The sequence below is a fragment of the Myotis daubentonii genome, chromosome X, assembly GCF_963259705.1.
Source record: "Myotis daubentonii chromosome X, mMyoDau2.1, whole genome shotgun sequence".
NCBI classification, from domain to species: Eukaryota; Metazoa; Chordata; class Mammalia; order Chiroptera; family Vespertilionidae; genus Myotis; species Myotis daubentonii.
In genome coordinates, this window is record NC_081861.1 from 8,009,115 (window position 1) to 8,033,929 (window position 24,815).

At 39.9% G+C, this 24,815-nt stretch overlaps 1 protein-coding gene across 1 annotated transcript in view; it reads right to left on the bottom strand.

Annotated features, from left to right (window-relative positions):
- The window catches only part of WNK3 (WNK lysine deficient protein kinase 3), a 114,650-nt gene that overhangs the window by 6,867 nt on the left and 82,968 nt on the right, over positions 1 to 24,815 (bottom strand). Inside the window, exons 13-23 of the mRNA XM_059680105.1 lie at positions 23,986 to 24,102; positions 21,874 to 22,029; positions 21,741 to 21,792; positions 19,854 to 19,991; positions 18,089 to 19,035; positions 8,318 to 8,408; positions 7,672 to 7,802; positions 5,921 to 6,540; positions 3,235 to 3,449; positions 2,666 to 2,779; positions 1,060 to 1,262 (exon numbers count right to left, since the gene is read on the bottom strand). Of these exons, the coding sequence (XP_059536088.1) occupies positions 1,060 to 1,262; positions 2,666 to 2,779; positions 3,235 to 3,449; positions 5,921 to 6,540; positions 7,672 to 7,802; positions 8,318 to 8,408; positions 18,089 to 19,035; positions 19,854 to 19,991; positions 21,741 to 21,792; positions 21,874 to 22,029; positions 23,986 to 24,102 (2,784 nt within the window). The remainder of the gene's footprint in view (positions 1 to 1,059; positions 1,263 to 2,665; positions 2,780 to 3,234; positions 3,450 to 5,920; positions 6,541 to 7,671; positions 7,803 to 8,317; positions 8,409 to 18,088; positions 19,036 to 19,853; positions 19,992 to 21,740; positions 21,793 to 21,873; positions 22,030 to 23,985; positions 24,103 to 24,815) is intronic.

Consider the following 24,815-nt stretch of genomic DNA (forward strand, 5'->3'; position numbering starts at 1 on the left):
GAGCGTCAGCCTGTGGACTCAAGGGTCCCAGGTTCGATTCCGGTCAAGGGCATGTACCTTGGCTGTTGGCACATCCCCAGTAGGAGGTGTGCAGGAGGCAGATGATGGATGTTTCTCTCTCATCGATGTTTCTAACTCTCTATCCCTCTTCCTTTCTCTCCGTAAAAAATCAATAAAATATATATTAAAAAAAAAAAGAATGACAATATCTCTTTGAGGTGAAAAAACCCCCAGACATTTGCTTAAGTTTCAGCAATCCCTTTTCATATCAGTGTTTTTGTTCTGTTAAAGTAAAACTGAATTTAACACTTCTGATTCAAATAAGCACATACAGTATGATTGCATTTTTTATACATATACTTGAGGCCCAGTGCACAAAATTTGTGCACTGGTAGGGTCTCTAGCGGCTGCAGGCTGGGGCCTCCTTTCCTTCCCCTGGCTGGCCCTGCCCCCTGGTCAAATTCCCCGACAACTCTAGGTTGAGGGGACAATTTGCATACTATGCTTTTATTATATAGGATTTCCATGTATCCATATACAGACATAGAAAGATACCTAAAATGGTGTTTATCTAAAGCTAGTGACAATTATATTTAGGTGGTGGGATTTGAAGGCAGTATTTTAAATTTTGTACTTTTCCGCATTGATTAAATTCTGTAACAAGCACTTTATGAACAATAAGGTGACTTTATTTTTAAAAGACTGAATTGGATATTTCAAAAGCATCTCAGGCCCTGGCCGGTGTTGCTCAATGGTTAGTGTTGACCTGCGCACCAAAGGGTCGCAGGTTGGATTCCTGATCAAGGGCACGTAACTGGGTTGTAGGTTCGATCCCTGGCCCCAGTTGGGGCACATGCAGAGGCAATTGATGGATATGTCTCTCTCACATCAATGTTTCTCTCTCTTCCCCATCCCTTCCACTCTCTAAATATCAAACACACCCAGGCATGTGCCCTGACTAGGACCCCTAGATGTACAAGATGACTCTCAACCAACTGAGCCACACCAGCCAGGGTTTTAATTCTTATAAATAAAGAGAATTGGGTATAAACAACTTACTTCATGTACTTTGTTCCAGTTGTCAGTCTCTAATTTGTGTTGACTCTGTTTAAGTTGGTTTAAACTTGGCTTAATAAGAGAATTTCCAACTGTTTCCTTTGTCCAGTCATCTACCAATTTGTGTAAGTCATCTGTGAACATCCCTTTTTTACTAGCTGGAGATTGCTGGCTTGATGCTATATTACTCTCCGCACATGGTGGATCTATAAGGAAAACCAGGGAAACCATGAAAAGGAATTAAAAATGATAAATACTCTTATTTGAACACCAATGCAATTGACAGAGTAAGCAGACATTTCAGTTTAGCTGGGGCAGTTCTGGTTTAAAGCTGTTGTCCTGAAGTAATTACTAACAATACTCCTTTCATTCTCAAACATTTCCTCTTGTCTGGATTGCAAATGATATGTTCACCTTAGGGATAAATCAAGTACAATAAATAGTAATGTTGCTTAAAAAATTAGCATCAACCCTAATCTTTTCATCAGTTTCCTCAGATAGATACTTAGAAGAGTTAAAAAAACAATCACAGAATGTCAAAAGTAGAAAGAATCTTAGAAGTCTAATCTAAACCAGTAGTTTTATAATGGGGAGAAGAGGTCCAGAAAAATTAATTGACATGCCTGGGTTAACGCAGTTAGTTACCATAGAGCCAGGCCTGGAAATAGGAAGCTGAGACAGGAACTCTCTTTTCAGTATACCAGCTAGGGCGAAAATCTCCCTATTTTAAAGTTCGTTGAGCCCTGGCTTGTTTAGCTCAGTAGATAGAGCATTGGCCCGCAAACTGAAGGGTCCTAGGTTCAATTCTGGTCAAGGGCATGTACTTCAGTTGCAGGCTTGTTCCCATGCTACCACGTGCAGGAGGCAACTAATCAATGTGCCTCTTTCAATTCACATCAATGTTTCTCTCTCTCTCTCTCTCTCTCTCTCTCTCTCTCTCTCTCTCTCTGTCGCTCCCCCTCCCTTCCACTTTCTCTGAAAACCAATGGAAAAATATACTTGGGTGAGGATTAACAAAAAATAAATAAATAAAATCCACTGATTAACACCCTTCATTCCATCTACATCCTCAATTCCACTTTGCCATATAAATGAACATAGTCACACGTTCCAGGGATTTACACACAGATGTCTTGGGTGGGGAGTGATCATCATTCCATCTACCACAAATTCTATTGAAATCTCACATACATCCTTAACGTACACCTTCAACTTCCACCTTGACTTTGCACATATAACCAAGGAAGTCTGACTTCACTAACAACTTCTTTATTAATTAAATAGAGACTGATCTTTAAAAAAAAAGTACACCCCTAGCTGGGTTTGCTCAGTGGTTAGAGCAGCCGTGGGCAAACTACGGCCCGCTTGAAATGAATAAAACTAAAAAAAAAAAAAAAAAAAAAAAGACCGTACCCTTTTATGTAGTGATGTTTACTTTGAATTTATATTAGTTCACACAAACACTCCATCCATGCTTTTGTTCCAGCCCTCCGGTCCAGTTTAAGAACCCATTGTGGCCCTCGAGTTAAAAAGTTTGCCCACCCCTGGGTTAGAGTGTTGGCCCTCCAACTGAAGGGTCATGGGTTTGATTCTGGTCAAGGGTACATACCTCGGTTGTCGGCTCCATCCCCAGCCCTGGTCTGGGAGGGTGCTAGAGGCAACCAGTTGGTGTGTCTCTCATGTTCATGTTCCTCTGTTTCTCTCTCCCTTTCTTCCATGCTCTCTAAAAATCAATGGAAAAAATATCAAGTGAGGCTTAACAAAAAAAAGTACATTTTCTAATATTCTCATAAGTAATAAAGATCTTGTATCAGATAGAACATGACTATAATTTTAAGATTAATTTTGTTGGCAACACACAACAAACTCTAAATGTTAGACCAGCAATTCCCATTAATTGCTAAAATTTCAAAAAGTACTTGGGGACTGAAATTGGGCCTTCAGGTATTTGTTTTCCAAATAAAAACATGAAATACATTAATCTGCTCTCCAGAATCTCTCATCTATCCTCATCATTATTTCATAAAAGAACATTTAACACCAAAAAAAGTAGAAAAGAATCTCAGATTGTGCACATCCTCAAATCATCTTAGCTTAATAAAAAATACATGATCATTATTTTCCTCATTTTGCTGATCTTTGACCAGTTTTAAAAACCATTTTTTAAAATTGATTTACCTGTAGCAGCTGAATCACTGTCCACCTGTGTCAAGGACTGGGGGCGGCTTCGAAGTTTGCTTCTTAAAGATCTTGGTCGACGCGATGGGGATGCGGATGGCAGAGAAACCACAGATGACTGATGTTTGTTATCTTTAATTGCCCGGAGGCGATCATAGAGATCCTGAAGCTCCTTATTCTGCTGGGTTTGAAGATTTATTACCTCCTGAATATGTCTACATAAAAATGAGGCAGAAAGCGTTTTAATGGTGCTGGTTCCATACAGATGAGCTAAAAAATGCCACACCAGTACAAGTAAAGTTTAACAAGGAATTTAGATGAAGAATGTGGATATACAGAATGTTTTCACAATTTTAAAATGGGAAATGTCTTTTAAAAAAAAATAATTTTATTGATTTTTTACAGAGAGGAAGGGAGAGGGATAGAGAGTTAGAAACATCAATGAAAGAGAAGCATCGATCAGCTGCCTCCTGCACACCCCCTACTGGGGATGTGTCCACAACCCAGGTACATGCCCTTGACCGGAATCAAACCTGGGACCCTTCAGTCCACAGGCCGACGCTCTATCCAGTGAGCCAAACCAGCCAGGGCAGGGAAATGTCTTCTTAAGCATACCCTTAAACTAATCAGACATAAAGAAGAAAGGTCAACAAACTGACAGGAATAAATTTCTAAAACTTCAATATAGTGAAAAATGGCAAAAGAAAATTTAAAGTCACAGAGCATTGATAATATCAAATTTTTCTTTATTATATGATGCAGGTATAAACAAGAAAAAAAGTATCTGCATTATATAGAAAAGGTTACTATTTAGAATATGTAAATAATTCTTAAAAATCAGTAAGAAAAAAAGAAACTATCTTTTAGAAAAGAGGGAAAGAATATGAAAAGGTGACTCCAAAGAAAAATATAAATAACAAATAAATGAGATGATGCCAACCTCACTTTTAGTTAATACAATTTAAAAAAAATGAATTCATCTGATTGGAATAAAACTAAAAGGATCAACAATATCCAGCCCAATGTTGTTAAGAAGTGGGAAAATAGGCACTTTCATATGCTTTTGTTTGGTGTGCAAAACGGTATAGCTACATTTGATAACAATAGCAATATCTATGAATTTAAAATGTGCATATCTTTTAACACATCAATTCTACTTTTAGGTATTGATCCTACAAAAATACTTGCATAACTGTATAAAAAATAAGGATGTTCACTTCAAGCAAAACATGGGATAAAACTGAAATGTCTATTAAGGAGAGATTAAACTTTCAATGGTGATAAGCTATTTCAGTGTATGGAATAGAGATTATTTGTGCAAACATGAATATACATTGGTGACAAAGTTAAGTAAAAAATTGCAGCATAACGTGTATTATGATAACACTTTTGTCAAAAGCAAAAACTATATATTTGTAAATGAAACAGGTCATAGTGGTTGAGAAGTTATATTAGGGCATGAGAAATAGGAGGTGGATTTTTGTAATTTCCGAAGTGATAAGAGCAACGGGAGAATCGTTTGTTATATTATTTGTTCTTGTGTCTTCAAATAGCTCCAGTTCCTGAAATAGCTCCAGAGTAAGAAAGATGAAAGGAGTGTCTTGTTATTCATAATGAGAAACGATGCACAACCTCATACTGGTGTCTAGGTCAATCAAGTGACTTCTGTAAAAATCCCAGGGGAACCAGCCAAGTGATTATAGGATGAGAATTTTCAGCTTTCCCCGGCCCTCCACCTCTGGTGAGGGGTGCGGCTGGAGATCAAATTAATCACCTATGGTCAATGATTTTCTTAGTCACACCTATCTAGATGAAGATCCCATAAAAATTCCTGTATTACAAGGTTCGGAGAGTTTCTAGGATGGTCGGAGAGTGGCACTCATGAGAGTGCATGAAGTTCCATGTTCCTACCCCCATACCTTGCCATTTGGCTGTTCTTGAGTTGCATCCTTTGGTGGGAACCTCCAATTTATAACAGGCTAGTCAGAAGCATAGGTAATACCACCTGGACTTGTGATTGGCATCTGGGGCGGGGTGGGGGGGAAGTCTTGTAGGACTGAGTTCATAACTAGTGGGATCTGATGCTGTCTTTGTAGTTTTCAATCATTACAAGGTCATCAGTCCTGCCCAGCCGGCATGGCTCACTGGTTGAGCGTTGACCTATGAACCAGGAATTCATGGTTCAATTCCTAGTCAGGGCACATGCCCGGATAGTGGGCTCAGTCCCCAGTGTGGGGCATGCAGGAGGCAGCAGATCCATGTCCCACTCTCACATCGATGTCTTTCTCTCCCCCCCACACACACTTTCCTTTCTGAAATCAATAAAAATAAATATATTTTAAAATGCCACCAGTCCTAAATTAGTTAGCAACCTAACAGTTGTATAAAACCCAGGGCAGCCCTAGCTGGTTTGGCTCAGTGGATACAGTGTCAGCCTGCAGACTGAAAGGTCCCGATTTCAGTCAGGGCACATGCCTGGGTTACGGGCTCAATCCCCAGTAGGAGGCGTGCAGGAGGCAGCTGATCAATGATTCTCTCATCATTGATGTTTCTATCTCTCTCTCCTGCTCCCTTCTTCTCTGAAATCAATAACAATACATTAAACAAACAAACAAACAAACAAACAAACAAAAACAAACCAAACCCAGGGCAACTAGCTAGGTGACAAAAGAGAAACAGTTCTTACTTTTCTCGTAATTTCTGAAGCTCCATCTTCAAGTCCTCATCCTCTATTTCGGATTCATCATCACTGCTCATTGGGGAAGATGGTGAATAGAAGACTGAGTTCTCTGTCTCAGCACAGGTTCTTTCTGCTTCGAGTGATAAGCACTGATCGCTCTCTGGATGACTCTCTGCCACAGAGTTCCCTGTGTCAGTAAGAGTGGCTGAAAATTCACCATCAGAGCAAAGCTGTTTCTCAACAGTAAGTCTCTCTCTCCCTTTGAGTGGCAGTTCAGAGCCAGACTGCATGCTATTTCCTGTCGCTGAGTTTTCTTCCAATTCCTTTTCCGGGGTTATAGAAGATCCATCAGTCTCACCAGCTGTGCTGAAAGATGAGCTGTCTCCTGGTTTAGGAATTGGTTTAACTTCCTGAAAGGTTTCATGAGGAGCTTCTAGGTTCTGAGGAGAAAATACAGTCTCTGGACTGTGCGTGGCAGGTTCTAGTTCTACTACCTGAGCCTTTGCTGTTTCAGTGAAGGCTGGAGCTTCTTCACTAGAATGGCTTGGCATGTCATTGAAGGCTGACTCGTGTTGTATTCCAGTGCATGTCACTTTCTCGGACTGCTGCTGAGGGATTGTAATCACCTGAGACACAAAAAGGCAAAAGTGGCTGGCTCTGCCTAACTAAAGATAAAGAGCAAACCCACAAAGAAATTCAGGATCAACATGTGGCACAGACAAGTGGCTGTTCTGCTTGTGATGTACATATATTGATAATACCAAAGCGTTAAAATCCCATGCATCTCCCCACATTGCAAGTCTTTCTTTTTAATTTTATTATTTGTTGATTTTAAAGAGACAAGGGGGGGAGGGAGAGGGACGGAAGAAGAGAGGGGGGGAGGGAAGAAGGGAGGGAGAGAGAAACATTGTTTCACTTATTCATGCATCCATTGGTTGATTCTTGTGGGTGCTCTGACAGATTTACCCTACAACCCTGATGTATGGGGACGAGGCTCTAACCAACTGAGCTACCCCACCAAAGCTTCAAAGGCTTTCAAATGGTCCCCTTGGGTAAAGAACCTTGGCACTGATTGCTCAAATAAAATTCCACAATTTTAAGAAAGTCCAAAATTAAAGATGCCAAGATTCTAAAAGACATGAAATGGGAATTATAAAAACAGGTGACCCAACCTCCCACCACAAAATAATGAACCCTTTCTGTGTTCTCTTCCAGCTACTAAAATCCATTTTTTTTTAAAGGATGCCATTCATTCATTCACTCATTCATTTTCCACTATTTATCCCCCTATATAAATCCCCATTTCTTTAGACACTTTTACTGGATGGCTTCAAAAGATTAAGGGATGCAAATTAAATATGACAATGATCTACACCAGCAGTTCTCAACCTGCGAGTCGAGACCCCTTTGGGGGTCGAACGACCCTTTCACAGGGATGGCCAAGAACCATCGCAAAACACATATATAATTACATATTGTTTTTGTGATTAATCACTATGCTTTAATTATGTTCAATTTGTAGCAATGAAAATACATCCTGCATATCAGATATTTACATTATGATTCATAACAGTAGCAAAATTACAGTTATGAAGTAGCAACGAAAATAATTTTATGGTTGGGGGTCACCACAACATGAGGGACTGTATTAAAGGGTTGCAGCATTAGGAAGGTTGAGAACCACTGATCTACACTGTCTTCAATGCTGTTGCCTATTATAATGCACTGTAGATAAGGATTTAATGAAAAGCACAAACCTGGAACCGTCCCCGCTGAAAGGATGCACTCATCAATTTGCATCTACTCAAAGGCCTACTATTAGCTGTGGACTCTACTGCCAGAGGAATGGGATCAGGAGCAACTGTGGATATCACATCATCTGTTTCCACTGTAAGTTTCGCCAAATTGTAAGGAGAAAAGAGAAAATTGGGTAAGACTAAATTTGTTTACATTACCAAAAAATGAAGAAAAGCAGAAAAAGCTTAACTCCGGCTAGACAATTAAAAAGTGTTACCCTAACTCTCAACCAGACATTGCAAGATTTATCCCGACTTAGTATCTATATGAAATGAAAAACTACAAAATCAAATTTCTTACAGAAGGAAAAATAAAGTGGCAATGACATTAATGGGATGTGTCACATACATGGGCTATGTGGAAAAAGTGGCAACATTTGTGTATGAAGAAAAAAACCAAAAACCAAACAGAAGTAAATGAAAAGTGATGTTACCTAGTCTAGGTCCCTGACTGTAAGCACACTACCTTGACGGACTTTTGATCTCTTGAAAAAGCTGGTTGACTGCCGTAGCCTGTATGCCCAGCTTTTTAATTTGCGAGTCCAGGATTTCTTGCTAATAGGATTTTTGAGACTAGGACAAGTAAAGCTTAGGCCAAAATATCCACCTCCTGTGTGCAGACGAGTGGCTCCACCGCTTGGCACAGCAGCAGGATGGGCCTCTGGATCCCCTGGAAGTGAGGCATCTGGGGACATCTCCTAATGGAGACAAAGAGACAAACATCAAAATGGTAATAATTTAGATATGGTGTAGCAGTTGGTTATACCATTGCAGTTTCTTGTATGGACTAATCTGTAATCAAAAATAGAATGCCATGTATACTTGCATTAATAGTACCATTTTAGACAGAACCTGAAGTATTCAAGTTATAGAATGAAGCCTTCCCCTTTCTTTAAAAATATTATTTAGACATCAGGCCCTGGCAGAGCTCAGTTGGTTAGAGTGTCGTCCCCATCCAACCAAGGCTGTGGGTTCAATGCCAGGTCATGGCATATATAAAAATCAACCAATGAGTGCATAAATAAGTGGAACAAATGGTTGTCTCTCCTTCTCTCCCCCCCCTCCCTTTTTCTGTCTAAAATCAGTAAATAAAAAATATATATTATTTAGACAAGAACAGAATATGAATCTTCCACCCTAGAATATTTTCCCTTATAGCAACTTTGAAAATTAAAATTATTTCCTTCATATGCACTAATTTACTAAAAATGGTTACTGAAACCCTATACTCTTTTTCTTCTTTTTAAGTTTTTAAAAATGTTTTTTAAATTGATTTCAGAGAGGAAGGGAGAGGGAGAGAGAGCGACAGAAACGTCAATAATGAGAGAAAACCATCAATTGGCTGCCTCCTGCATGACCCCTACTGGGGATCAAGCCCACAACCCGGGCATGTGCCCTGACCAGGAAACTAACTGAGACCTCCTAGTTCATAGGTTGATGCTCAACCACTGAGCCACACTGGCTGTGCGAAACCCTATATATATATTTTTTTTTGAAACCCTATATTTTTAAACTGAACATTTTTATTTATGCTTGTTATCTAAACATGTAGATTTACCGGAAAATATTACCAAATCAAATTTCTTACTTTATGTAAGCACACAGAAATTTACAATGGATCTCAAAATTATTTCAAATTCATGCTCTAAAAACTGTTACCATCAAGCCACGCACGGCTGGCAATAAAATCACTCTTCCCTGTTCTTGACCTCCTATCCCTCTCCTAAAAAAGCCAGAACTAACTGTTGTATTCTAAATAAGCACTTTAAAAATAAGTTTCCTACAATAATTAACACAAAAATTAATATACACAATCAAAAATACTTTCGGAAACATGAGAATGGTCACTACTAATCTAGAAAGTTAAAGGAGCCAGAACCGGTTTGGCTCAGTGGATAGAGCGTCGGCCTGCGGACTGAAAGGTCCCAGGTTCGATTCCGGTCAAGGGCATGTACCTTGGTTGCGGGCACATCCCCAGTAGGGGGCGTGTAGGAGGCAGCTGATCGATGTTTCTCTCTCATCGATGTTTCTGGCTCTCTATCCCTCTCCCTTCCTCTCTGTAAAAAATCAATAAAATATATTTTAAAAAAAATTAAGAAAGTTAAAGGAGTATTTAAAAGCTCAAGGAATGGAATTTAGCATTTGTCTGAAGGAAGACAGCCTAAGTGGTACTAAGTATATTGCAGTCCTGGGTAAGAATTAACACTTGGGGCAGGTTAGCAGTGATTGAAAATAAAATTCTAAACAATCAGTTTTTATTTTCCAAAATCCCATTTGGAATGGTAATAATACTACCTTCATGAAGAGGAAAAATAGCCCTAGCTGGTTTGGCTCAGCGGATAGAGCATTGGCCTGCAGACTGAAGGGTCCTGGTTCGAGTCCTGGTCAGAGCACATGTCCGGGTTGTGGGCTCAATCCCCAGTATGGGGCGTGTAGGAGGCAGCCAATCAAGGATTCTCTCTCATCATTGATGTTTCTATCTTTCTCTCCCTCTCCCTTCCTCTCTGAAATCAATAAAAAATATTTTTTAAAAAGAGGAAAATATTCTCAATGATATTATAATGTAGAAAGTGTTGCATTGGTCCCACTGAAATTACAGACAAGACTTTTCATAAGTAATAACTGGATCAATGTGGTAAATCACATACAAGTTCTAGCCTCCTTTACCAATCCAAATTCACAGACACGACAGGAAAAACAGATGTAGACATATGCATATATAATTAAAGGAGGAAAAGGCAGCCCATGACATATGCAGGAACTGTTACAAAATGTTGCAAATTTGAGTGGCGGATATGGGCAGTGGGAGAGAGTCCTGGCCGACCAAGATAATTAGTGGTTGGCTAGAACACTTATAAAGTTCCACACGATCTGTCTTCTCTTTGCCTCTTCAACATCATATCATAACACCCTCCCTCCTACACGCTGGCCTTCTTTTGGTTCCTGGCACAGGTCTCCATCTATGAATGTCACCGCCAAATACAAGTCCTTCCTTGACCACCCTACATAAAGTCATCCTGAGTCTTGCTATCACACACCTTTACTTAATTATTTATCTTTTTAGGGTCTATCTTCCCCCACTGGAATGTGAACAGCACAAAAACAGAGATCTTGACTTATTCAATGCTCACTGAGTGGAAGAGTAAACTGCTTGGGGTAGCAAAAAAGGAACAGCCAGGCAGTCTGGTCCTTCTCTCTCCACCTCCACAGCAAGGAAAAGACAGCGGGAGACATCTGCTCCCAAATTAAGAGTGGGAAGAGGAAAATGTGTGTGGCCAAAAGAAAGGTCAGCAATATAGGGAGGAGACAACATCCAGGAAAAAGGGGAAGCTTGTTTACTGGGCCACCCTCTAGGCCAGCGGGTGCCAACCTTTCGGACCTCACAGACCACCAGTGGTCCTTGGACCACCAGTTGGCGACCACTGCCCTAGGCAGCATTAGAAACAAGGTGTAATTCAGTGCCAGGAAGCATGGCCCATGCCTTTCTCCAAATTACTGGAGGAAGCTTACAATAATGACGCATAGTATTTATGAGGCGACCAACAAAACATGTTATGGGGGGGAAGAAAAGATGAGTACACAACTAAGAATCACCAAACACTTAAGGGAAATCAACACAATAAAAAAACCACTAAACTCAACAAACAGAAGAATAGCCAAGGAAATACCATTAAAAATATAAAATAAGACTAATATCTTCAAGAGATGTATGAATATACAACATCCACAAGAAAAAAACAATGAACTACATATAATTACTAAAACATAACCATCGATATTAAATAGCTCAATAAGCCCAGAAATCGACCCGAACCAATATGCTCAATTAATATTTGATAAAGGAGACAAGAACATACAATGGAGTCAAGATAGTCTCTTCAATAAATGGCGTTGGGAAAATTGGATAGATACATGCAAAAAAATGAAACTAGACCACCAACTTACACCATACACAAAAATAAACTCAAAATGGATAAAGGACTTAAATGTAAGACGGGAAACCATAAAAATACTAGAGGAATCCAAAGGCAAGAAAATCTCAGACATATGCCAAAGCAGTTTCTTCACCGATACATCTCCTAGGGCATTGGAAACTAAAGAGAAAATAAACAAATGGGACTACATCAAAATAAAAAGCTTCTGCACAGCAAAAGAAACCATCAACAAAACAACAAAAAAGCCCACTGCATGGGAGAACATATTTGCCAATGTAATCACCGATAAGGGTTTAATCTCCAACATTTATAGGGAACTCATACAACTTAACAAAAGGAAGATAAACAATCCAATCAAAAAAATGGGCAAAGGACCTAAACAGACACTTTTTTAAAAGAGGACATTCAGAAAGCCAAGAGACATGAAAACATGCTCAAAGTCACTAATCATCCGAGAGATGCAAATCAAAATAACAATGAGGTACCATCTCACACCTGTCAGAATGGCAATCATCAACAAATCAACAAACGACAAGTGCTGGAAAGGATGTGGAGAAAAAGGAACACTCGTGCACTGCTGGTGGGAATGCAGACTGGTGCAGCCACTATGGAAGACAGTATGGAGTTTCCTCAAAAAGTTAAAAATGGAACTCCCATTTGACCCAGTGATCCCACTTCTAGGAATATATCCCAAGAAACCAGAAACACCAATCAGAAAGGATATATGCATTCCTATGTTCATAGCAGCACAATTCACCATAGCTAAGATCTGGAAACAGCCTAAGTGCCCATCAGCAGATGAATGGATTAGAAAACTGTGGTCCATCTACACGATGGAATACTACGCTGCTGTAAAAAAGAAGGAATTCTTACCATTTGCAACAGCATGGATGGAACTGGAGAGCATTATGCTAAGTGAAATAAGCCAGTCAATGAAGGAAAAATACCACATGATCTCACTCATTCATGGATAATAAAGACCATTATAAACCGATGAGCAAAAATAGATATGGAGGCAGAGCAGCATCAAACAGACTGTCAAAGTACAGTGGGAAAGCTGGGGAGGGTTGGGTGGTGGGAAGGGGGGTAAGAGATGAGGACTTGTATGCATGCATATAAGCATAACCAATGAACACAAGACACTGGGGGGTAGGGGAGGCCGGGGGAATGTGAAGGGGAGAAAAAAAAAAAGGAGACCTATGTAATACTCTTTGTAATACTTTAAGCCAGGGGTCTTCAAACTTTTTAAACAGGGGGCCAGTTTACTGTCCCTCAGACCGTTGGAGGGCCGGACTGTAGTTTAAAAAAAAAACTATGAACAAATTCGTATGCACACAGCACATATCTTATTTTGAAGTAAAAAAACAAAACGGGAACAAATACAATATTTATATTTGCATGTGGCCCGCGGGCCGTAGTTTGAGGACCCCTGCTTTAAGCAATTAAAAAAAAAAGAACCATAAAATAAATAAAAACAAACAAACAAACAAAAAATAGCTGAATAGGACATTGGAAACAGCCTAAAAATAGAGAAATTATCCCAGTACAGAAAGCAAAGGGACAGAGATGAAAGCGTGAAATGAAAAGTTAATAAATAAGAAAAACAGGAAATGAAATAAAACTCTCTATTTACAGATGATATGATCTTATATACTATATAGAAAATCCTAAATAATACACCCAAAGCTGTTAGAGCTAATAAACTCAGCAAACTTGTAGAATACAACACCCCCCAAAAAATCAGTTGAATTTCTATACACTAGCAATAAAAAAATCTGAAAAGAAAATTAAGAAAACAATTCCATTTGTAATAACAAAGAATGAGAAGTGGTGCTGGAACTGGATGTCCACATACAAAATATTGAAGCTGGACCCTTCTCTAATACAATATACAAAAATTAACTCAAAATGATCCTACCATATATAATTAATCAAGTGTGAAGTAAAATAAAGACATATTTGGACATTAAAAAATTACTAAAAAAAAATTACTATTCCAACATGGTATTGTTTTCTTTGAAAAACGTGTTTCAGATATTCTAAAGTTCAGCCATTTAAACTATACAGTTTAGTGGGTTTTTAAAAACTGAATTTATTGTGCACCCATTACACACACACACACACACACACACACACACACACACACACACACCTCTCATGCAACATATTTTAAAATATCAGTCATAGAAACATTTCAGGAGGGAGGAATTTTAGGACACCAGAAACAATGACAGGTAAGTTTGATCAAGATGCAGCAATGGACACTTAAAGGAAGCAAAAGAATCCATTTGACAGTAACACTTGGAACAGGGGTCCTCAAACTACGGCCCGCAGGCCACATGCAAATACAAATATTGTATTTGTTCCCGTTTTGTTTTTTTACTTCAAAATAAGATATGTGCTGTGTGCATAGGAATTTGTTCATAGTTTTTTTTTAAACTACAGTCCGGCCCTCCAACGGTCTGAGGGACAGTAAACTGGCCCCCTGTTTAAAAAGTTTGAGGACCCCTGACTTGGAAGAAGTCTCCTTCAAATAACAAAGTGTAAATGACAGAGAATTATATTTCATTTTTTTATAGTTCTAATTACATTATATGATCATTAGATAACATTTATAATATAAATGCTGTTTATTGATTTCCAATTCTTTAAATCAAACTGTAGACAAAGTACAGCCAATAGTTACAGACAATATATAGATGCTAAACTTTACCAAAATTAAAAAGTAATATAATTAATAAAAATTGGAAGATGTGCAAGTGGAGGAAAGAAAAAGTATAATTTCCTCACCCTTCATAGCAGTGAGCCAATAGGTATTGTCTGAAATTACTAAATAAAAAAATAAATAAGTATATTATTTACTAGTTATTAATGGCAATGAGCACAAGAATTAAAACAGAAACTTAGGTCCTAGCCATTTTGGCTCAGTGGATAGAGCGTCAGCCTGTGGACTGGGATTCCAGTCAAGGGCACATGCCCATGTTGTGGGCTTGATCCCCAGTAGGGGGCGTGCAGGAGGCAGCCAATCAATGGTTCACTCTCATCATTGATGTTTCTATCTCTTTTCCTCTCCTTTCCTCTCTGAAATACATAAAAATATATTAAAAATAAATAAACAAAAAAAATAAAACAGGATCTTAGAACGGCCGGTGTGGCTCAGTTTTTGAGCATCAGTCTATGAACCAGGAGTTCAGGGTTCGATTCCCAGGAAGGGCACGTACCCAGGTTGCGGGCTCGATCCCCAGTGTGTGTATGGGGCGTACAGGAGGCAGCCCATAGATGGCTTTCTCTCATCACTGATGTTTCTAACTCTCTCTCCCTTTCCCTTCCTCTTTGAAATCAATAGAAATATATTTAAAAACAAAACAAAACCCCCAAATCAGGAACTTAACCGTGTTGGAAGTGCAATTGGGGGGGGGGAGGGTGTTAACGAAACAATTACTTTAAATATTCTTCTGAATTGCTTTCATGTTTATGTATTAATTGAATAATTTAAAAGTGCTATTTACCAAAAAACAAATATTTAAATTATATCTATTCAATAAAATATTTTACTGTTGTTCTAAAAATTTAAGTGAGGTGGAACTGTGTGTACTGACATGAATAGTACAAAATAAGTGGGAAAAAATGCAATCCACCCGGCCGGTGTGGCTCAGTGGTTGAGCATCGACTGGTGAATCAGGAAGTCATAGTTTGATTCCTGGTCAGGACACATGCCTGGGTTGCGGGCTCAATCCCCAGTGTGGGGCATGTATGAGGCAGCCAATCAATGATTCTCTCTCATGACTGATGTTTCTATCTCTCTCTCCCTTACTCTCTGAAATCAATAAAAATATATTGTTAAAAAATGCAAACCAGTCCACCTATGTAAAGAAGTATATGTAGCCCTGGATGGTATGACACCAAATAGCCACCAGTTTGATTCTAGGTCAGGACACAAGCCTGGGTTTCGGGCTTGGTCCCTAGTAGCGGGTGCAGGAGGCAGCCGATCCATGTTTCTCTCTCTCTCTCTCATCAATAAAAACATTAAAAAAAGAAGCGTCTCTATATATAAAAGCCTAAGCGACTGTTCAACTGGCCAGTAGCTATGATGCACAATGACCACCAGGGGGCAGACGCTCAATGCATAGGCATGGAAACATGGAACAGACTGATGAATCTCAGAGGGAAGAGGGGAGGGAGGGAGGTGGGAAGAGATTAACCAAAGATCTTATATGCATACTAGAGGCCCGGTGCACGGATTCGTATACTGGTGGGGTCCCTCGGCCTGGTCTGTGGGGATCAGGCTGAAACTGGCTCTCTGACATCCCCTAAGGCAGTGGTTCTCAACCTGTGGGTCGCGAACCCTTTGGGGGTCGAACAACCCTTTCACAGGGGTCGCCTAAGACCATTGGAAAACACATATATAATTACATATTGTTTTCGTGATTAATCACTATGCTTTAATTATGTTCAACTTGTAGCAATGAAATTGGGGGTCACCACAACATGAGGAACTGTATTAAAGGGTCATGGCATTAGGAAGGTTGAGAACCACTGCCCTAAGTGGTCCTAGATTGTGAGAGGGTGCAGGCCAGGCCGAGGGACCCCACCGGTGTACAAATCCGTGCACCAGACCTCTAGTATGTAAATAAATACATAATATGTATCCATGCCTTGTAAATATATAGCACATATAAAGAAATATATCTAGATAAATATGTTTATGTCAGTTAAAACCATGTCTGGAAAGATTTATTAACAGCTATGTCTATAGGTTTGGAAGTGGGATGGATTTTACTTTATATACAGGCAGTCCTCGCGTTACGTCGGCCTTGACATACGTCGTTTCGTGGTTACATCACCATCTCTCATTTACTTATTTAAAAAAAAAAGTTCTGTCATTTCGACATATGTACATATGTGCTTTATGTTTATTTTATTTATTTATTTTTAAAATATATTTTATTGATTTTTTACAGAGAGGAAGGGAGAGGGATAGAGAGCTAGAAACATCGATGAGAGAGAAGCATCGATCAGCTGCCTCCTGCACACCCCCCTACTGGGGATGTGCCCGCAACCAAGGTACATGCCCTTGACCAGAATCGAACCTGGGACCCTTCAGTCTGCAGGCTGACGCACTATTCACTGAGCCAAACCGGTTAGGGCTGCTTTATGTTTTTTATTATTTATTTACCACAAGTAAAGGTCAGGAATTATCTTTTAAATTTTTTTTACTGTTTCACTTCATTACTGCTATGTATGTGCTCCATGTGAGTGACATAGGTGCTTATGTAGGTGGGTTCCGACTTATGGCGAAAATCGCGTTACGTCATGCTGTAGGAACAGATCTCTGACGTAATCTGAGGACCTACTGTATACACAAATACTACTTAAATATAATAATAATAATAGAGATACAGTGGTAAAGATTTAGAAAGGTGACTATAATATACTATAAATTGAAAAAATAAAGTTGCAGATCAATATGTATATAGCACAATCCTATTTTTGTGAATGAAAAATTGCAGTTATGTAAATAGATCTGTTTAAGCTCAAGTCAAGAAGGGTTAAGTACCCAAAGAACTTTCCCATGGATACAGACAATAGGGTGGTGAAGGCCTGGAGCAGTGGGGTGGGTGGTGGGTGGGAAGGAGTCAATGGGGGGGGGGGGACATATGTAATATTTTCAACAATAATGATTTTTAAAAAAAGAAGGGTTAAGTACCAAATAGAAGATGAATACCACATAATGATTACTTCCATGATTTAAAGAGACAGAAAAGGGAAATTAAATTGCTACATTATGTAACTTAAAAAAGAAAGTCATGAGATTGTGGATGATTTTTACTTTCTTCATAAAGAAAAATTTCAAATAAATTAAAACCCACAAAAACAAGATTACATTAATACCATAAAATTATTGAAAAGGAAACTAACAACAAACATTTTTAACTGTAAATCTAAAAGTAAGTTCTTCCTACCCACAAAATCAATAAATTAGTCCTGTTCTTGTTATTAATTCAAAACAGACTTGGCTTGCAAGTTCCTAACTAATTCACCAGAGGGCGCGCTTACCATAAATAGGTCTGCCATCTCTTGAGAAGCTCTGGACACCTGCAAGTAAGATGGTCTTCTGAAATATCTGTGCCTTCGGAATCTTGTGACACAGACAATTAACTACATTATGAAGGATAGAACTTTAGCAAAGAATGTTCTGTCTGGCTGGTGTAGCTCAGTGGTTGAGCGTTGACTTATGAACCAGGAAATCACGGTTCGTTCGATTGGTTCTCAGTAGGAGCTAAGCAGGAGGTAGCTGATCAATGATTCTCTCTCATCATTGAAGTTCCTATCTCTCTCTCCCAGTCCCTTCCTCTCAGAAATCAATAAAAACATACATTTATAAAGAATGCATTTTTTAAAAGCACAGGGATAAGGAATTATTTAGAAAGAATCATACTTACATGTAAACATAATTCGCTGGGTACAGAAGTAATCACATTCAGGTCCCTTTTGAACACGGACACGTTAGCAGGCTGACTGGCAGCCACATTGGACAGAACCTTAGAGCCTGTCTGCTGAAAACTGGGGGACTGTGCAGGACTGTCTTGAATTCCACAGTGACTGATGGCTATGACTTCTGGCACTGGACACGAGAGTGTATCTTCAGCACAGGAAGAAAATGGAGAGTCTATGCTTTGGGTGTCCTTCTGGCTGTCAGGGTAGATGCTAGTCATGCTATGCTCCTGATAGAGCAAGTTTCTTAGTTTTTCATCTAGAGTTTTAATTCGGTTATCTGCAAACTCCATTTTTGGAGGTCTTTCCCCATCTGATTCCAGGACAGTAGTAGGTAGAAGGGCAGACGGTTCAAGGCCGGGGGTCTGAGTGGGGATGACCTTCTTAGGAGAACTTGCTTCAGTGTTCACTGTGGTTTTCTCTCCTTCTTGGGAAATAAACTCTGCATCCACAGTTGGCTGCTGCACTGATAAGGATTGAGGCCTTTGATCAGAAATAAATGCTGAAGTTTTAAGAGAGTTACCAGCAATCTGAGTTGACTCGCCAGAAGGTGCAGTAAGTACATTAGCCTGAGTGGCAGCTTGGTGACAGGGAAGCACAGGTAGAAATGTCCCTGCTTGGTTGGTGGGTCCCTCACATTTCACTGGAACTGTACAAACTGAAGTAGCAGAGTAAGCGGAACTACTAACAACTGGTGCCATTCTCTGCCTGTCATCTTCCACTTGATAAATTACAGCTGACTGCTGAGTTTCTACACTGGCACATTCAGAAATCTTACCATCAGCCACATCCTTGTGTTCTGACTGGGAGGTGAAAAGTGCATGCTGGCATGGATTATTTTCTAGAGTGAGCAGTGTGTCCTGTGACATTTCCTTATTATTTGTTTTTCTTGGACCTGGAACAATAACAAAGAATGGGTAAGCATGTATTGGTAAGCACAAAGCATGAACTACTACCCAAACTCAAAGGGGACAGGTAGATCAAGGGGCAAATGAGAACTTGTGTGAAAGTACTTTTGTAAAAAAGACTCGAAATACACAATTCTACCTGTGAAGGAAAAGAAAACCTCCCCCCCCCATAAATATTAAATAAAAAATGCCGAAACTGGTTTGGCTCAGTGGATAGAGCGTCGGCCTGCAGACTGAAGGGTCCCAGGTTCGATTCCGGTCAAGGGCATGTACCTGGGTTGTGGGCACATCCCCGGTGGGAGATGTGCAGGAGGCGGCTGATCGATGTTTCTCTCTCATCGATGTTTCTAACTCTCTCTCTCTCTCCCTTCCTCTCTGTAAAAAATCAATAAAATATATTAAAAAAAAATGGCTTAAGTTACACCCTGGTATTAACATCTTCCAAAATGATTATGAAAATTCTCATAAGCACAAAATACCCATGAAAAGAAGTTAAAAATATGGTCCAGCCCTGGCCAGTGTGGCTCAGTTCATTGGACGTCATCCTGTGCACCGAAAGGTTGCAGGTTTGATTACTGGTCAGGGCACATGCCTGGGTTGCAGGCTTGATCCCCGGTAGGGATTGTACACGAGGCAGCTGGTTGATGCTTCACTCTCACACTGAAATTTCTTTCTCTCTCTTTCCCTCTCCCTTTCTCTCTCTAAAAAGAAAATAAAAAAAAAACCTTAAAAAAAGAGATACGGTCCATATTTCACACTCCTATCCTCCAAGTCTGGATAAAGTTGGCAGAGAATGAATGCTTACTGGAAAGTGGATAGAGCCCAGGCACTGTAGATATGGACTGTTGAAGAGAAGGAGGAGATTGAGCCTCACGGTTTCTTATCGTTTGATTGATACAGAATCGCCACCGACCAACTGGGGATGACTGAGGAGCAGATTCATCTGTGGAGAATTTAATATGCTAAGCAACTGTCAGCATGTTTACCTTATTGACTAAGGAAACCAGGTTAAAACACCAATTTTTCTTGTACCTCCATTTCCAACAACATTAGGATGCGTGCAATTTATGAGACCAGACCTCCTCCCCAATCCTGAAAAATACTCTAAAGAATTAAGAATAGCCCGGCCCTGACCCAGCTGGTCTGGCACAGTGGTTGAACCATGGGCCCTCAGACTGAAGGGTCCCGGGTTTGATTCCAGTCAAAGGCACATACCGCGGTTGCAGGCTAGATCCCCAGTCCTGGTCGGGGGGTGTGCTGGAGGCAACCAATTTGTCTCTTTCACATTGATGTTCTCTTTGTCTCTCCCCCCACCCGTCCACTCTCTCAAAAAGCAATGGAAAAATATTCTCGGGTGAGGATTAACAACAACAAAAAAAGAATAGCACAGCCGGTGTGGCTCAGTTGGTTGAGCTTCGTCCCATGCATTAAGAGGTCATTTCCCGGTCAGGGCACATGCCCGGGTTGAAAGCTCAATCCCCAGTAGTGGTTGAGCAGGAGGCAGCTGACCGATGTTTCTCTATCATTTATAGTTCAATCTCCCTCTCCCTTCCTCTCTCTCTCAAATCAAAAACTTAAAAAATTTTTTAAAAAGAATTAAGCATAAGATGACTTTAGAGAAAGATTTTAGATTCTTCTGAAAGAAGCATATCAATAGCAGTTAGAAGCCAAGCACTTTTTTTTGGGAGGGGGGTAGGGGAGGAAGAAAGCACTTTTACCATTAAGGCCTACATTTCCTGTTCTGCATCCTGATTATGGTGCTTACAGAAATCTACACTGAGTAGTACAGCTTCCAGGACTGTACACCAAAAGAAAAAAGTCAATTTTACTGTATGACAACTTTAAAAAAATAAGTAAAATAAGCCTTTGTAAACTTACTGAAATAAGTAATTCTCTATTAAACGTTTCCCTAGTTTGCCAGCCAGAAATCTGTTCAGACTCTTGCTAATGAGAAAAAGTAGATAGAGAAGGACCCTGGCATTCCAACACAAATTGAATTTCAGGGTAATGGTATCTGGTTCCATGACTTGCACACCACCTGTTGCTTCTTCGTGTCGTTATAATTCCTTCAGAGGTCCTCATTTGTCTATGGCTTTTCTCCCCCTCCCAGATACTCTAAATATACCCATGACCAGAGCTGAGAAGAATGGAGAGATAAAGTCATCAGAGAAAACAGAGGACCCCCTTTTTAGTCCCTGGAAGTTTATCTGGTATCTGATTTACAAAAACTTAGTGATCAGAGCAAGGAGAAGCTTGTCACTAGAGGAATGAAATCATATCAGTGACTATTAAAACACAAGGCAGACTTTGAACATAATGATTTTAGTTAACAACGTTTCTGTACATCTCAAATTAGGGATGGGGGGGGACTTGGCAGTCAAGTTCAAATAATAAAGCCGTTAAAAATCATCACTACCATGACTGCTTTTCTGGTAGCATACCATACAGCAGCTCAGAAATAAATTAATCAGGTAAACAACCAACACTTGAAGGAAATTTGGAGCATGGTTTTACTTATTCTATTTTCTTCTGGGCTATAAAGTTCTTTCAGACTGTGGGAAATCCTACATTAACAACTTATTAACAACTAATTCCTTTATTGGCTAACATCTTTCTCAATGAAGATGTGTAAACTGAAGTCTCCAAATGTCGTTTCAAATGCCAAATGGTAAATTTTATTAAATATACTTACTGCTGGTTTGAGTGGATGCAGAATTTATCTGTGCTTGTTCAGATGACCCTGTCTGAATTAAAAATGAATAGGTAAATAAAGAAGTTCCTGATACATATCCCAGAAGACCTATTTGCTAAATAATTGTTCTTACTTGGCCACTGTTGGGTTCTACAGCGACAGAGTCAACTCCAGTGGCTCTTTCTGCAGCACAGTGGACATGTAGAATCTCCTGGGCTTGACCTACAATAGCCCTCAATTCTTCTACAAATTTTTCTTTCTCACTATCCAGCACAAAGTTATCTTCAACCTGTCCAAAAGTAAAAGTAAGTCTATTTACGAAAATGAATTCAGTGTCTTCAAAATTATAATTATGTCTATCAATGGTTACTACCTTAAAGAAAACTAAATTAAAATTAATTATTTACATCCAAATGCCACAACAGAATTAACAAAGACCAGATATTAAATTATTAGGTCTATTTTGAGACCACTACCATTTGTCAGGTTGGCATTACCCACCAGAGAAGAAGCCAGCATTTGAAAAACGATCTGGCATTCTATAAATTGATTGTCATTTGAAGGACATAACTGAGGCAATGGCCAGGAATATATCTCTAAAGAAAACTGGCAAAAACAAAAGCATTGTGTACTCTTCCTGCCACCCTAGCCCATTCCCATTTTTAAAAATAGGTTTTTATTTCTACTTTTTTAAAATGTATTTTTATTGATTTCAGAAAGGAAGGGAGAGGGAGAGAGAGATAGAAACATCAATAATGAGAGAGAATCATTGATCATGCCTCCTGCACATCCCCTTCTGGGGATCGAGCCTGCAACTGTGCATGTGCCTTGACCAGAAATGAACCCTGACCTCCTGCTCCATTGAGCCACAACCAGCTGGGGTCATCCCCATTTTTAAAAAATGGAAAAATATGCCCTGGACAGTGTGACACAGTGGAGTGTCATTGCAAGCACCGAGAGGTTTCTGGTTCAATTCCTGGTCAGGGCACACGTCCGAGTTGTGTACAGGAGGCAGCTGATTAATGTTGTGCTCTGTTTCTCTCTTCTCCCTTCCTCTCTCTTTAAAAATCAATAAATTATTCTTTTAAAAAATAATAAACAAACAAATAAACGGGAAAATACTAACTTAAGCCTAACAATTCAAGAAAAATATGAAAACTAAATGACATAATGAATATTACTTAAACACTGAAATATAACATGTTACAGCAGTAGCTAACACATCAAAAGTAACTGGTGAACTTTTATTTATTTATTTAAGCTGGGGACAGTGGAACAAGGAAGGGCTGGGAAAATGAGCCTAGACTGGGTTACTTAGGCTCACTAAGAAGTTAGAGAAAAGACGACCTTGGGGACAGGCTCAGGGTGTTTGCCGGGGATGAACTGCCACTGCCCATTGCTGCCCTGGTTGCAAACCTTCTGGGGCCCCTTAAAGTTCAGGAGATGCATGCCTGTGGGGAAAGAAGCTGGGGTGGGCATGTGTTGTGTTCATAGGCATGCTCCTGGGAAGGAGAGCAAATCCTGGTGAACTTTATAAACTACTAGAGGCCCGGTGCAGGACATTCATGCACTGGGGGGGGGGGGGCCCTCAGCCTGGCCTGTGCCCTCTCGCAGTCTGGGACCCCTCGGGGGATGTCTGTCTGCTGGGTTAGGCCTGTTCCCTGGCAGGTGGACATCCCTTGAGAGGTCCTTAGCACTGCTGAGGAGGAAGGAGAGGCTCCTGCCACCACCACTGCGCTCGCCAGCTGTGAGTCTGGATTCTGGCTGAGCAACGCAGCCCCTGTGGGAGCGCACTTACCAACAGGGGGCAGCTCCTGTGTTGAGCGTCTGCCCCCTAGTGGTCAGTGTGCATCATAGCGACCAGTCGTTCTGTCAATTTGCATATTAGGGTTTTATTAAATAGGAGGATTGATGCTTAGGCCTCATCTCCAAAGACTCTGATTTAATTAAGGACCTAGGGAATTGTTTTTTAAAAAACCTCTTCAGGTCATTTTAACATGCAGCCTGGGATAAAGAACCACTGACCTAAAACATCTCTTAATGAAACACCTTCATATTTTGCAGATAAATAAACTGAAACCAGAGGAGGCACACTGGTTTCCTCTTGATCATAACCAATTTAGATCTGCACAAATTTTAAAAACAGTATCGTAAGAAAAAGATGACTCTGAATAAATGGGGGAAGAGTTACAGGGAAAAAAGAGAGAACACTGAAAGGAGAATCATTTGGTTTTATTGTACTTACCATATAGTCTGCAATATCCTCGGGTGCATCACCATCAACATCAAACTTGAAGGTGACCATCTTGTTATTGTGTGTCTCCAGCTGACACTCTACCATGTTGTCTCCAGAGGTTGACACCTGGGTACAAACATTTCACCACCAGATTAAGAATCAATCATTGTCGGAAGAATCAACATAGTTAAAATGACTATCTTACCCAGAGCAATATACAGATTTAATGTGATCTCCATCAAAATGCCAATGGCATTTAAAAAAATTATACATATATTGCTAATACTCACCCGAGAGAAACATTGATGTGAGAGAGACTCATCGACTGGTTGCCTACCACATGTGCCCTGACCAAGGCTGTGGATTGAGCCTGCAACCAAGCTACATGCCCTTTACTAGATTGAACCTAGGTATCCATTGAACCAAACTGGCTAGGGCAAAAAATAATTATATATTTTAAAAGATTTTAAAGTTGATTTTTAGAGAAAGAAAGAGAGAGGGAGAGAAACATCAATTTGAGAAGGGACATCGATGAGCTGTTTCCTGCACACCCCCTACAGAGGATCAAGCCCACAACTATGGCATGCCCTGATCAGGACTTGAACCGGTGACCTCTTGGTTCATGGGTTGACACTCAACCACTGACCCACCCTGGCCAGGTGGAAACCGAACTTTTATAACAAGGCAAAAACAAGTTATAATAGTCAATATCACTATCTGCAATGCAAAGACCTAAATTTGGTCATTGATTTCCAAAATTCTCTTTAAAAAAATATTTTTTTCATTGATTTCAGAGAGGAAGAGAGAGACAGAAGTATCAATGATGAGAGAGAATCATT